Source organism: Salvelinus namaycush, chromosome 27 (genome assembly GCF_016432855.1).
Source record: "Salvelinus namaycush isolate Seneca chromosome 27, SaNama_1.0, whole genome shotgun sequence".
NCBI classification, from domain to species: domain Eukaryota; kingdom Metazoa; phylum Chordata; class Actinopteri; order Salmoniformes; family Salmonidae; genus Salvelinus; species Salvelinus namaycush.
Genome location: NC_052333.1, coordinates 13,984,590 through 13,998,889, shown reverse-complemented (window position 1 = coordinate 13,998,889; position 14,300 = coordinate 13,984,590). Strand labels below are relative to the sequence as shown.

Sequence of the window (14,300 nt, the reverse complement as noted above, 5' to 3'; positions counted from 1 at the left end):
CACACGTATCAAGAAAACATCCCTGGTCATCCCTATTGCCTCTGATCTGGCAGACTCACTAAACACAAATGCTTAATTTGTAAATTATGTCTGAGTGTTGAAGTGTGCCTTGACTATCTGTAAAAAAAAACGTACAAAAATGGTGGCGTTTGGATTGCATTATTGAAGTAATTTGAAATTATTTATACTTTTACTTTTGATACTTAAGTATATTTTTGCAATTACATCTACTTTTGATAATTAAGTATATTGAATACTTGTAGACTTTTACTCAAGTAGTATTTTACTGGGTGACTTTTACTTCTACTTGAGTCATTTTCTATTAATGTATCTTTACTTTTACTCAAGTATGACAATTGGGTACTTTTTCCACCACTGCACTAATTTAACTCAAACATGTTGTGTTCTTTACACTGAGAAAGGGAATGCTTGACAAAGGTATTGTAAAGATGACTCCAACTGTAATAGTTCCTGATTAAAAAATGTTGATAAAAAAATGTTCATGTTGCAGATATGCCATCACTTCTTACAGTTGACCTCCAGGAGGCGGTATGTTTCATGTTTTTGCATCAAGGTCTAGTCTGCTCTCTCTTGTGATGAAAGGCTGCTCTCTGCTGGTCATTTCTAGTTCTTGCGGTTCATATTCCAGAGTTGGCACTGAAGTTGCCAATGCATTCCTAATGGCAGTAGTGCCTAATAGCCCTCTCCTGTTGATGTCTATAACCATGGTACACAATAATTATATTTTAAACAAGCATATTTTCTTTCCTCGCAAGAAAACGTAGAATTTAAAAAAGGCATTTCATAATCTGACGAAAACAAGAATAGATTTTTAAAAACAAGGTAAACATTTACGGCCATTATGGATGAAACCCATTTGAGAGAGTAGTAAACATTTCAGAGCAAAGCAGCAAGCATAATTTGATAATATCACAAATGTACAGCTCAGGACTAATTTTAAATATAAAGAAATAAAACAATTACATTAAGAAACGTGAGCAGGAATGCTCAGCAAAGACATTGCTTGATACAGCGGCTTGCGAAAGTATTCACCCCCTTGGCATTTTTCCTATTTTGTTGCCTTACAACCTGGAATTAAAATGGGGGTTTGTATCATTTGATATACACAACATGCCTACCAATTTGAAGATGCAAAATATTTTTTATTGTGAAACAAACAAGAAATAAGACAAAAAAACAGAAAACTTGAGTGTGCATAACTATTCACCCCTCCCCAAAGTCAAAACTTTGTAGAGACCTTTTGCAGCAATTACAGCTGCAAGACTCTTGAGGTATGTCTCTATAAGCTTGGCACATCTAGACACTGGTATTTTTGCCCATCCTTCAAGGCAAAACTGCTCCAGCTCCTTCAAGTTGGATGGCTTCCGCTGGTGTACAGCAATCTTTAAGTCATACCACAGATTCTCAATTGGATTGAGGTCTGGGCTTTGACTAGGCCATTCCAAGACATTTAAATGTTTCCCCTTTAACTTCTCTGGGATATGTGGGACGCTAACGTCCCACTTGGCCAAAAGACAGTAAAAATGCAGAGCGCCAAATTCAAATAAATTACTATAAAAATCAAACTTTCATGAAATCACACATGAAAGACACCAAATTAAAGCTACACTTGTTGTGAATCCAGCCAACGTGTCTGATTTCAAATAGGATTTACGAAGAAAGCACACCAAACGATTATGTTAGGTCAGTACATAGCCACAGAAAAACACAGCCATTTTTCCAGCCAAAGAGAGGAGTAACAAAAAGCAGAAATAGAGATAAAATGAATCACTAACCTTTGATGATCTTCATCAGATGACACTCATAGGACTTCATGTTACACAATAGATGTATGTTTTGTTCGGTAAAGTTCATATTTATATAAAAAAATCTGAGTTTAGGCGGGACGCTACTGTCTCACTTGGCCAAAAGCCAGAGAAAATGCAGAGCGCCATATTCAAAAAAATTACTATAAAAATCTAACTTTCATTAAATCACACATGAAAGGTACCAAATTAAAGCTACACTGGTTGTGAATCCAGCCAACATGTCAGAATTCAAATAGGCTTTTCGGCGAAAGCAAACGATGCTATTATCTGAGGATAGCACCATAGTAAAAAGAGAGAATCATATTTCAACCCTGCAGGCGCGACACAAAACGCAGAAATAAATATATAATTAATGCCTTACCTTTGACAAGCTTCTGTTATTGGCACTCCAATATGTCCCATAAACATCACAAATGGTCCTTTTGTTCGATTAATTCCGTCGATATATATACAAAATGTCCATTTATTTGGCGCGTTTGATCCAGAAAAACACCGGTTCCAACTTGTGAAATGTGACTACAAAATATGTCAAAAGTTACCTGTAAACTTTGCGAAAACATTTCAAACTACTTTTGTAATACAACTTTAGGTATTTTTTTACGTAAATAATCGATAAAATTGAAGACGGGATGATCTGTGTTATAAATACAGGATTAAAACAAACTGTAGCTAGCCTTCTGGTCATGCGCCTCTAACAAACAGGACACAACAAGTGACCCTGATTCAAAATGGCCGTACTTCTTCATTACACAAAGGAAAAACCCTCAACCAATTTCTAAAGACTGGTGACATCCAGTGGAAGCGGTAGGAACTGCAAGAAGGTCAATTAGAAATCTGTATTCCCAATGAAAATCCATTGAAAAGAGAGTGACCTAAAAAAAAAAGAATCTGAATGGTTTGTCCTCGGGGTTTTGCCTGCTAAATAAGTTATGTTAAACTTCAGAGTGTTTTCTATCCAAATCCACTAACAATATGCACATCTTATCTTCTGGGGATGAGTAGCTGGCAGTTGAATTTGGGTATGCTTTTCATGCAAATGTGAAAATGCTGCCCCCTATTCTAGAGAAGTTAACCACTCGAGTGTTGCTTTAGCAGTATGCTTAGGGTCATTGTCCTGCTGGAAGGTGAACCTCCGTCCCAGTCAGTCTCAAATCTCTGGAAGACTGAAACAGGTTTCCCTCAAGAATTTCCCTGTATTTAGCACCATCCATCATTCCTTCAATTCTGACCAGTTTCCCAGTCCCTGTCGATGAAAACATCTCCACAGCATGATGCTTCCACCACCATGCTTCACTGTGGGGATGGTGTTCTTGGGTGATGAGAGCTGTTGGGTTTGCGCTATACATAGCGTTTTCCTTTATGGACAAAAAGCTCAATTTTAGTCTCATCTGACCAGAGTACCATCTTCCATATGTTTGGGGAGTCTCCCACATGCCTTTTGGCAAACACCAAACATGTTTGATTATTTTTTTCTTTAAGCAATGGCTTTTTCATGGCCACTCTTCCGTAAAGCCCAACTCTGTGGAGTGTACGGTTTAAAGTGGTCCTATGGACAGATACTCCAATCTCCGCTGTGGAGCTTTGCAGCTCCTTCAGGGTTATCTTTGGTCTCTTTGTTGCCTCTCAGATTAATGCCCTCTTTGCCTGGTCCGTGAGTTTTGGTGAGCGGCCCTCTCTTGGCAGGTTTGTTGTGGTGCCATATTCTTTAAATGTTTTAAGAATGGATTTAATGGTGCTCTGTGGGATGTAAGATCTTATTTAGGGGCTTCATAGCAAAGTGGGGAATACATATGCACGCATCACTTTTCCGTTTATTTTATTTTAATTATTTTAATGTTTTGGTGAGCCGTGAGCTTTACCAATTTGAACTATTTTGTGTATGTCCATTACATGAAATCCAAATAAAAATCCATTTAAATTGCAGGTTTTAATGCAACAAAATAGGAAAAACGCCAAGGGGGATGAATACTTTTGCAAGGCCCTGTAACCCTTTCAAATGCATATTTTTGATTGAATTCTAACTTGAGATCCCTGTACTCAAAAGTTTTGCTGAGATTTCAGACACCAATGTATGTATAATGCACAAGTTCATATTACACATCTATCTCAAGTTAGGATCAACCCTACGTGACTGAGAAAGATTCAGGCTTTTCCATTTAAACAGATCTATTTTTATAATTCATCTGTTCAGAGTTTTCTGGAAAATTCCTCAACCGTAATTAAAAACACAACCACTTTCTTAGACAACAACATTTTCTAAAAGAGACATCAACATGGCAAGAACAAGAGGAGTATACACATGTCTTAACACTAGAACAAGTATAAAACATAAACAGGAAGACAAATGAATAAGAGTGGAGAATCCTCTCAGTATGTTCAGCCTCCTCCAAGATGTATGCTGTATGTTTGTTCATGTTAGTATATGGTAGTGTAAGGTAGTGTGTCACAGGAGGCTGCTGAGGTGAGGAATGCTAATAATAATGTCTTGAACGCACATTGGAATGGCATCAAACACATGGAATCCAAGTGTTTGATGTATTTGACACCATTCCAACTATTCCACTCCAGTCTTTACAACAAGCCCGTCCTCCCCAGTTATGGTGCCACCAACCTCCTGTGTATTATTGTGTGTTGGTGTGTATGGTAGTGTGTGATAGTGTGTACGGTAGTGTGTATGGTAGTGTGTGTGTGTGTGTGTGTGATAGTGTGTACGGTAGTGTGTATGGTAGTGTGTGTGTGTGTGTGTGTGATAGTGTGTACGGTAGTGTGTATGGTAGTGTGTGATAGTGTGTGTGATAGTGTGTACGGTAGTGTGTATGGTAGTGTGTATGGTAGTGTGTGTGGTTGTGTGTATGGTAGTGTGTGTATGGTAGTGTGGTAGTTAGTGTGGTAGTGTGTATGGTCATGTGTATGGTAGTATGTGTGTGTGGTAGTGTGTGTGGTAGTGTGTGTGGTAGGGTGTGGTAGTGTGTGGTAGTGTGTGGTAGTGTCCATGTGAGTGTGTGTGGTAGTGTGTGTGGTAGTGTGTATGGTAGTGTGTGTGTGTGTGTGTGTGTGTGGTAGTGTGTGGTAGTGTGTGTAGTAGTGTGTATGGTAGTGTGTGTGTGTGTGTGTGTGTGGTAGTGTGTATGGTAGTGTGTATGGTAGTGTGTGGTAGTGTGTGTGGTAGTGTGTAGGGTAGTGTGGTAAGGTAGTGTGTATGGGAGTGTGTGGTAGTGTGTGTGGTAGTGTGTATGGTCATGTGTGGTAGTGTGTATGGTAATGTGTGTGGTAGTGTGTGTGGTAGTGTGTGGTAGTGGGTGTGGTAGTGGGTGTGGTAGTGTGTATGGTAGTGTATGGTAGTGTGTGTGGTAGTGTGTATGGTAGTGTGTGTGTGGTAGTGTGTATGGTAGTGTGTGTGGGAGTGTGTGTGGTAGTGTGTATGGTAGTGTGTGTGGTAGTATGGTAGCGTGTGTGTGTGGTAGTGTGTGTGGTAATGTGTGTGGTAGTGTGTGTGGTAGTGTGTGTGGTGGTGTGTGTGTGTGTGTGTGGTAGTGTGTATGGTAGCGTGTGTTGTAGTGTGTGTGGTAGTGTACAGTAGTGTGTGCTATATGTTTGTGTGTGTATTGAGGTGTGTCCTTGGGTGTGTCAGAAGAACATCTGTACCAGGAGTGGGAGTAAGTTAGTAGAGAATGACAGGTGTGTGTTAGAGAGGTGTGCATGTATAGGAAGGAAATGTGTGTGTGTGTGTGTGTGTGTGTGTGTGTGTGTGTGTGTGTGTGTGTGTGTGTGTGTGTGTGTGTGTGTGTGTGTGTGTGTGTGTGTGTGTGTGTGTGTGTGTGTGTGTGTGTGTGTGTGTGTGTGTGTGTGTGTGTGTACAGTATGATACGGGGTGTGTGCATGTCGTGTGTCTGTCTATGAAGTGGCATCCTTTAAATAGGCTATCAGGTCCTCTCTCTCTTTCTTCTTCTTGATACCAGCAAAGATCATCTTGGTACCTGGGATGTACTTCTTAGGGTTCTCTAGATAGACCATTAGTGTCTTCTCCTCCCAGACTACACCTACAACAGAGGAACAGAGAGAGAGAGAGGATGAGAGACAGTGAGAAAAATGGTTTTGTAGGCATGTGTTTGTAATGAAGATGTGTACTTATATGTACAGTCATGGCCAAGAGGTTTGAGAATGACACAAATATTAATTTTCACAAAGTCTGCTGCCTCAGTTTGTGTGATGGCAATTTGCATATACTCCAGAATGTTATGAAGAGTGATCAGATGAATTGCAATTAATTGCAAAGTCCCTCTTTGCCATGAACTGAATCCCCATAAAACATTTCCACTGCATTTCAGCCCTGCCACAAAAGGACCAGCTGACATCATGTCAGTGATTCTCTCATTAACTTTTACTTGGTACTCATCCCGGATCCGGGAGCACCCTCATCAGTAAAAAAGCTGACTAGCATAGCCTAGCATAGCGCCACAAGTAAATACTAGCATCTAAATATCATGAAATCACAAGTCCAAGACACCAGATGAAAGATACACATTTTGTGAATCCAGCCATCATTTCTGATTTTTAAAATGTTTTACAGGGAAGACACAATATGTATTTCTATTAGCTAACCACGATAGCAAAAGACACAACATTTTTTCCCACCATTTTTTTACTGCATAGGTAGCTATCACAAATTCGACCAAATAAAGATATAAATAGTCACTAACCAAGAAACAACTTCATCAGATGACAGTCTGATAACATATTTATTGTATAGCATATGTTTTGTTCGAAAAATGTGCATATTTCAGGTATAAATCATAGTTTTACATTGCAGCCACCATCACAACTCTCACCAAAGCAACTAGAATAACTACAGAGAGCAACGTGAATTACCTAAATACTCATCATAAAACATTTATGAAAAATACACAGTGTACAGCAAATGAAAGACAAAGATCTTGTGAATCCAGCCAATATTTCAGATTCTTTAAGTGTTTTACAGAGAAAACACAATATAGCATTATATTAGCTTACTACAATAGCCAACCACACAACAGCATTGATTCAAGCCAACAGTAGCGATAACGAATAAACCAGCAAAAGATATAAAATTATTCACTAACCTTCTCAAACTTCTTCAGATGACAGTCCTATAACATCAAATTACACAATACATATATGGTTTGTTCGAAAATGTGCATATTTAGCGGCACAAATCGTGGTTATACAATATGAATAGTAGCCAAAATGCAAACAAAATGTCGGGAGAAATCTTGGGAGAGGCACCTAATCTAATCAATAACTAATCATAAACTTGACTAAAAAATACAGGTTGGACAGCAAATGAAAGATACATTAGTTCTTAATGCAACCGCTGTGTTACATTTTTAAAAATAACGTTACTACGACATACAGCGTGCGTTAAAGCGAGACCGCACCGAAATTAATGGCGGAATAATAGTTTAACATTTTTCAACAGAACAACGAATTAACATCATAAATAGTTCTTACTATTTGATGAGCTTCCATCAGAATCTTGTGCAAGTTGTCCTTTGTCCAGAATAATCGTTGCTCGGTTGTAGATTGTCGTCTTCAACTTTGGAATTAGCAGCAAACATTAGCCATGTGGCGAAGACGTGTCCAACTCACCATAACGCAGCACAAATAAAATACCGAAAATCGCAATATACTGATATAAACTGATATAACTCGGTTTAAAATAACTACATTATGATGTTTTTAACACCTATATCGAATAAAATCAGAGCCGGATATATCTAACGCCTATAACGAGAGCTTTTCAGAATGCAATCCTGAGGTCTGTCTTGCGTCATGACGAACGTTGAAAAGACTGCACACCCGGTTCCAAGAGCTTTTGTACGGCCTCAGATCTACCTAGACACCCCATTCCAATTCTCACTGCTTACTGACATCTAGGGGAAGGCGTATGCAGTGCATGTCGACCCATAGATTACATGCAAATTAATAAACTGACCCTGGAACAGAGTGCCCGATTTCAGATTTCTCACTTCCTGACAGGAAGTTTGCTGCAAAATGAGTTCTGTTTTACTCACAGATATAATTCAAACGGTTTTAGAAACTAGAGAGTGTTTTCTATCCAATAGTAATAATAATATGCATATTGTACGAGCAAGAATTGAGTACGAGGCAGTTTAATTTGGGAACGTTTTTTTACAAAGTCGAAATGGCGCCCCCCTATTGAGAAAAGGTTTTAACACAGGTGTGAGTGTTGACGAGGACAAGGCTGGAAATCACTCTGTCATGCTGATTGAGTTCGAATAACAGACTGGAAGCTTCAAAAGGAGGGTGGTGCTTGGAATCATTGTTCTTCCTCTGTCAATCATGGTTACCTGCAAGGAAACACGTGCCTTCATCATTGCTTTGCACAAAAAGGGCTTCACAGGCAAGGATATTGCTGCCAGTAAGATTGCACCTAAATCAACTATTTATCGGATAATCAAGAACTTCAAGGAGAGCGGTTCAATTGTTGTGAAGAAGGCTTCAGGGCGCCCAAGAAAGTCCAGCAAGCGCCAGGACCGTCTCCTAAAGTTGATTCAGCTGAGGGATCGGGGCATCACCAGTACAGAGCTTGCTCAGGAATGGCAGCAGGCAGGTGTGAGTGCATCTGCACGCACAGTGAGGCGAAGACTTTTGGAGATGGCCTGGTGTCAAGAAGGGCAGCAAAGAAGCCACTTCTCTCCAGGAAAAACATCAGGGACAGACTGATATTCTGCACAAGGTACAGGGATTGGACTGCTGAGGACTGGGGTAAAGTCATTTTCTCTGATGAATCCCCTTTCCGATTGTTTGGGGCATCCGGAAAAAAGCTTGTCCGGAGAAGACAAGGTGAGCGCTACCATCAGTCCTGTGTCATGCCAACAGTAAAGCATCCTGAGACCATTCATGTGTGGGGTTGCTTCTCAGCCAAGGGAGTGGGCTCACTCACAATTTTGCCTAAGAACACAGCCATGAATAAAGAATGGTACCAACACATCCTCCGAGAGCAGCTTCTCCCAACCATCCAGGAACAGTTTGGTGACGAACAATGCCTTTTCCAGCATGATGGAGCACCTTGCCATAAGGCAAAAGTGATAACTAAGTGGCTCGGGGAAGAAAACATCGATATTTTGGGTCCATGGCCAGGAAACTTTTCAACTCTCTAGAGACAGCAGGAGCGGTAGAGATACTTTTAATGATCGGCTATGAAAAGCCAACTGACATTTACTCCTGAGGTGCTGACTTGCTGCATCCTCGACAACTACTGTGATTATTATTATTTGACCATGCTGGTCATTTATGAACATTTGAACATCTTGGCCATGTTCTGTTATAATCTCCACCCGGCACAGCCAGAAGAGGACTTTGCCACCCGTCATAGCCTGGTTCCTCTCTAGGTTTCTTCCTAGGTTTTGGCCTTTCTAGAGAGTTTTTCCTAGCCACCGTGCTTCTACACCTGCGTTGCTTGCAAATAAATTTGATTTGATCTCAAAGTAAAATCATGGAATTAAGAAATATATAAATATTAGGATGAGCAATGTCGGAGTGGCCTTGACTAGAATATAGTATATACATATTATTAATGAGTCAGTGTGTCAGTCCTCACAGTAAGGCTTTCTGTCCTATTTTACTGTTCAGGTTTCAGTCCCCACAGTAAGGATTACTGTTATATTTTACTGTTCAGGTATCAAATCAAACTTTAGATGTCACATGCGCCGAATACAACAGGTGTAGACCTTACCGTGAAGTGCTTACTTACAAGCCCTTAACCAACAATGCCGTTCAAGAAAGAGTTGTATTTGAAAGTCTATAATGCCTGTCCAGACATGTAGCTCCATCTGACAGTCTATCCTGCCTGTCCAGACATGTAGCTCCATCTGAGTCTATCCTGCCTGTCCAGACATGTAGCTCCATCTGACAGTCTATCCTGCCTGTCCAGACATGTAGCTCCATCTGAGTCTATCCTGCCTGTCCAGACATGTAGCTCCATCTGACAGTCTATCCTGCCTGTCCAGACATGTAGCTCCATCTGACAGTCTATCCTTACTGTCCAGACATGTAGCTCCATCTGAGTCTATCCTGCCTGTCCAGACATGTAGCTCCATCTGAGTCTATCCTGCCTGTCCAGACATGTAGCTGTAACTGACAGTCTATCCTGCCTGTCCAGACATGTAGCTCCATCTGACAGTCTATCCTGCCTGTCCAGACATGTAGCTCCATCTGACAATCTATCCTGCCTGTCCAGACATGTAGCTCCATCTGAGTCTATCCTGCCTGTCCAGACATGTAGCTCCATCTGAGTCTATCCTGCCTGTCCAGACATGTAGCTGTAACTGACAGTCTATCCTGCCTGTCCAGACATGTAGCTCCATCTGACAGTCTATCCTGCCTGTCCAGACATGTAGCTCCATCTGACAGTCTATCCTGCCTGTCCAGACATGTAGCTCCATCTGAGTCTATCCTGCCTGTCCAGACATGTAGCTCCATCTGAGTCTATCCTGCCTGTCCAGACATGTAGCTGTAACTGACAGTCTATCCTGCCTGTCCAGACATGTAGCTCCATCTGACAGTCTATCCTGCCTGTCCAGACATGTAGCTCCATCTGACAATCTATCCTGCCTGTTCAGACATGTAGCTCCATCTGAGTCTATCCTGCCTGTCCAGACATGTAGCTCCATCTGAGTCTATCCTGCCTGTCCAGACATGTAGCTGTAACTGACAGTCTATCCTGCCTGTCCAGACATGTAGCTCCATCTGACAGTCTATCCTGCCTGTCCAGACATGTAGCTCCATCTGAGTCTATCCTACCTGTCCAGACATGTAGCTCCATCTGAGTCTATCCTGCCTGTCCAGACATGTAGCTCCATCTGAGTCTATCCTGCCTGTCCAGACATGTAGCTGTAACTGACAGTCTATCCTGCCTGTCCAGACATGTAGCTCCATCTGACAGTCTATCCTGCCTGTCCAGACATGTAGCTCCATCTGAGTCTATCCTACCTGTCCAGACATGTAGCTCCATCTGAGTCTATCCTGCCTGTCCAGACATGTAGCTGCATCTGAGTCTATCCTGCCTGTCCAGACATGTAGCTCCATCTGACAGTCTATCCTGCCTGTCCAGACATGTAACTCCATCTGAGTCTATCCTGCCTGTCCAGACATGTAGCTCCATCTGAGTCTATCCTGCCTGTCCAGACATGTAGCTGTATCTGACAATCTATCCTGCCTGTTCAGACATGTAGCTGTATCTGACAGCCTATCCTGCCTGTCCAGACATGTAGCTGTATCTGACAGTCTATCCAGCCTGTTCAAACATGTAGCTGTATCTGACAGCCTATCCTGCCTGTCCAGACATGTAGCTGTATCTGACAATCTATCCTGCCTGTCCAGACATGTAGCTGTATCTGACAATCTATCCTGCCTGTTCAGACATGTAGCTGTATCTGACAGCCTATCCTGCCTGTCCAGACATGTAGCTGTAACTGACAGTCTATCCTGCCTGTCCAGACATGTAGCTGTATCTGACAGTCTATCCTGCCTGTCCAGACATGTAGCTGTATCTGACTGTCAGACTGTAAGACATAGTGAAAATGTACCAGTGCTCCACTTTAATGACCATCACACACTGCTACTGTACATTTCTGAATACTTCATTGGTATCCACTACATGAGATATTGTCAAACCGTTCTTCTTATGATTATCTTATGATAGAGAGAAAGTGTCATCCATACAGATGTGCTAGTTATGAAAATTGACACTGTCACACACATGTAATCACACACACACACACACACACACACACACACACACACACACACACACACACACACACACACACACACACACACACACACACGCACACAGACACAGACACAGACACACACACAGACACAGACACACACACAGACACACAGACACACAGACACAGACACAGACACACACACAGACACACAGACACACACACAGAGTGACCCTTACCCTTGTTGATGTTGGCCTGTGTGTAGGAGTATCCAGGTGACTGTCCTGTCTTCCGGCCAAACAGGCCCCAGAGGTTAGGTCCCACCTTGTGTCGCCCCCCCTCATCCACCGTGTGGCACTGGGAACACTTCTGGACAAAAGCCTTCTTCCCTTTCTCTGTGTCCCCCATTGCAACTTACTCTCTGTCCTGGTCAGAAAGAGAACTCTGCTGTCTGCCTAAATAAAACAAAGGTTGAGTAGCAATTATGGAAACAAGCTACATTTAGTGTAGTTACGTGTAGCCTCATGACACCAATATATAATCTATGGTATGCATGTCAGGATATGTATCGTCGATTAGTACTGACATGTCCCATTTCTCCCAATGATGTCACTATATTTTGTGTGTGGAACATTTTCGCCCCTTGCACAGTGGAGAACCCAGTTATTAACCAGCCTGGTCTAATAGACTAGACGTACCATAGTAAATGTAAATCCAAATTACTCAAATTAGTATGATATGTTATGTTTGGTATGGTTACATAAGACAGAAGGTTACTTAACCCTTGTGTAGTCTTAACATTCTGTATACTCCCCTTGTCCTAAGGGTAAAAAATGGTCCGCCTTCTATAAACCCCTAAAATAAAGCAGCTTAATTGAATTTTAAACCCCAAATATATTTTGCATGAAGAAACAACCTGTCATTCGTCACAAACTTCATGAATATCTGGGTTTTCCCTCTTCACAATGCAGAAAGACTGCATTTAATCAGTGGACACCACTTGTTTTTATTACAACACACCTGTAATAATTGATTTCTTTACTAAAGCAGGGGTTTATTATTATTATTGCTAAAGGTACTGCATAGGCGTAAACATACATTTTTTAGCAAGAGATAGCACTTGTATAGCCTAAGAAAGTATCAGAAATGTGCAGACAGTTGTTTTGACTGCATTTTAATGAAGGGAAACAATAACGGTCTTGAACATGTTTGGCAACATAGTGATATATTCTTACAGTTGAAGATGGAAGTTTACGTACACTTTAGCCAAATACATTTAAAACTCACTTTTCACAATTCCTGACATTTAATCCGAGTAAAAATGCCCTGTCTTGAGTCAGTTAGGATCACCACTTTATTTTAAGAATGTGAAATGTCAGAATAGAGAATGATTTATTTCAGCTTTTATTTCTTTCATCACATTCCCAGTGGGTCAGAAGTTTACATACACTCAATTAGTATTTGGTAGCATTAACTTGGGTCAAACATTTTGGGTAGCAAACGGAAAAGTATTTGAAGGAGCAGCATCCCCCCAACATCCTCCGACATAAATGGGCAATGAATACTGACTTGTATCCTGGGTGACCATACAAAACATAACATATCACACTAAATGGAGTATCTCTTATTTAGTTACAGAATAATGTGAAATGCTCTGAGACCAGGTTGAGTTAACGCCCACCTCAGGTAGGAAAATATCCAGTACATTTAATCCGGATAAAATGTAATCAGTCTATTTAGAAATAGTTCATAAAATAACCATACATGGTCTCACAAATGTTGTATCCAGAGAACTATATAGATATTCACAAAATGTTGTTTCGGTTTCGACTGAAGGCTACAAAAACAGAGAGAATAGGAAACACCTACAACTGATAGTTGTTGGTATGTTTTGAAGAGCACAAACTCCCAAAAATGAATGAATAGATAATAGTTGTCTAAATGTTTTAATGAACAGGTAAAGGCAACAAACAGCAGCTCACCTGTTGAAAGATGAAAGTGTGTCTGATTCTCAAGTAAATTACCCCACCTTTACAAAGTGTTTCAGAAACTTGACACAGAGCATATTTTGTACCTTCTCGTGGCTACGCCCCAAGAAAACCCATTAGTATTGGAAAGTAGAGCTGTCAAACACAACTTTCTCAAATTTCACGATGATCCCTGTTGAATAAGCCATGAATCACCATGCTGAAAAAAATATATTTTATAAGCGCGTCGATTGAGCAATATATTGGAAGCGATGCCAGCTATGCGAGTCACACACATTTCCTATGGTAAGCCTATTAAACCTATTGAATAACTGAAACAGTTGTAGGAATAATAGACTCTAAGCAGCTTGTGTGAAACAATGGAAAACTAAGATATAGCAGGCAGAAAAGGGACTAGAAATCGGTAGCTATTAATGTTTGCAACCAGATGTTTATTTTGTTGACAGTAAAACAAATTAACTAATCTTTGTTTCTTGTACTTTGTGAGGTATCTCTCTTCATTTATCAGGAAACAGCTAGATGTTTGGGATGTGTGTGTGTGTGTGTGTATGTGTGTGTGCTATACATTAGCCTCAGTTATGGAAGTAGAACGACTGTCGCCTGCCAGTGACATGGCTGTCACGGCGTCGGTCCTGTAGAACGAGTCCTGAATCTCCAACAGAACCGATTGGAACCCAAACAACCCTCAACCCCCACGGCTCTTTAGCCCCAACCCCCACTGCCTGTACCTCCTTGTTCCCCTCCAGGGAAGC

At 41.0% G+C, this 14,300-nt stretch overlaps 1 protein-coding gene across 1 annotated transcript; it reads right to left on the bottom strand.

Moving 5' to 3' along the window:
• Positions 1-5,723: 5,723 nt before the first annotated feature.
• LOC120022728 (cytochrome c iso-1/iso-2-like) lies at positions 5,724-11,968 on the bottom strand. Its single transcript, XM_038966716.1, has 2 exons — positions 11,800-11,968; positions 5,724-5,869 (listed from the first exon to the last, which is right to left on the bottom strand). Exons 1-2 carry the CDS (start codon positions 11,966-11,968, stop codon positions 5,724-5,726), a joined length of 315 nt encoding a protein of 104 aa, XP_038822644.1.
• Positions 11,969-14,300: the final 2,332 nt, after the last annotated feature.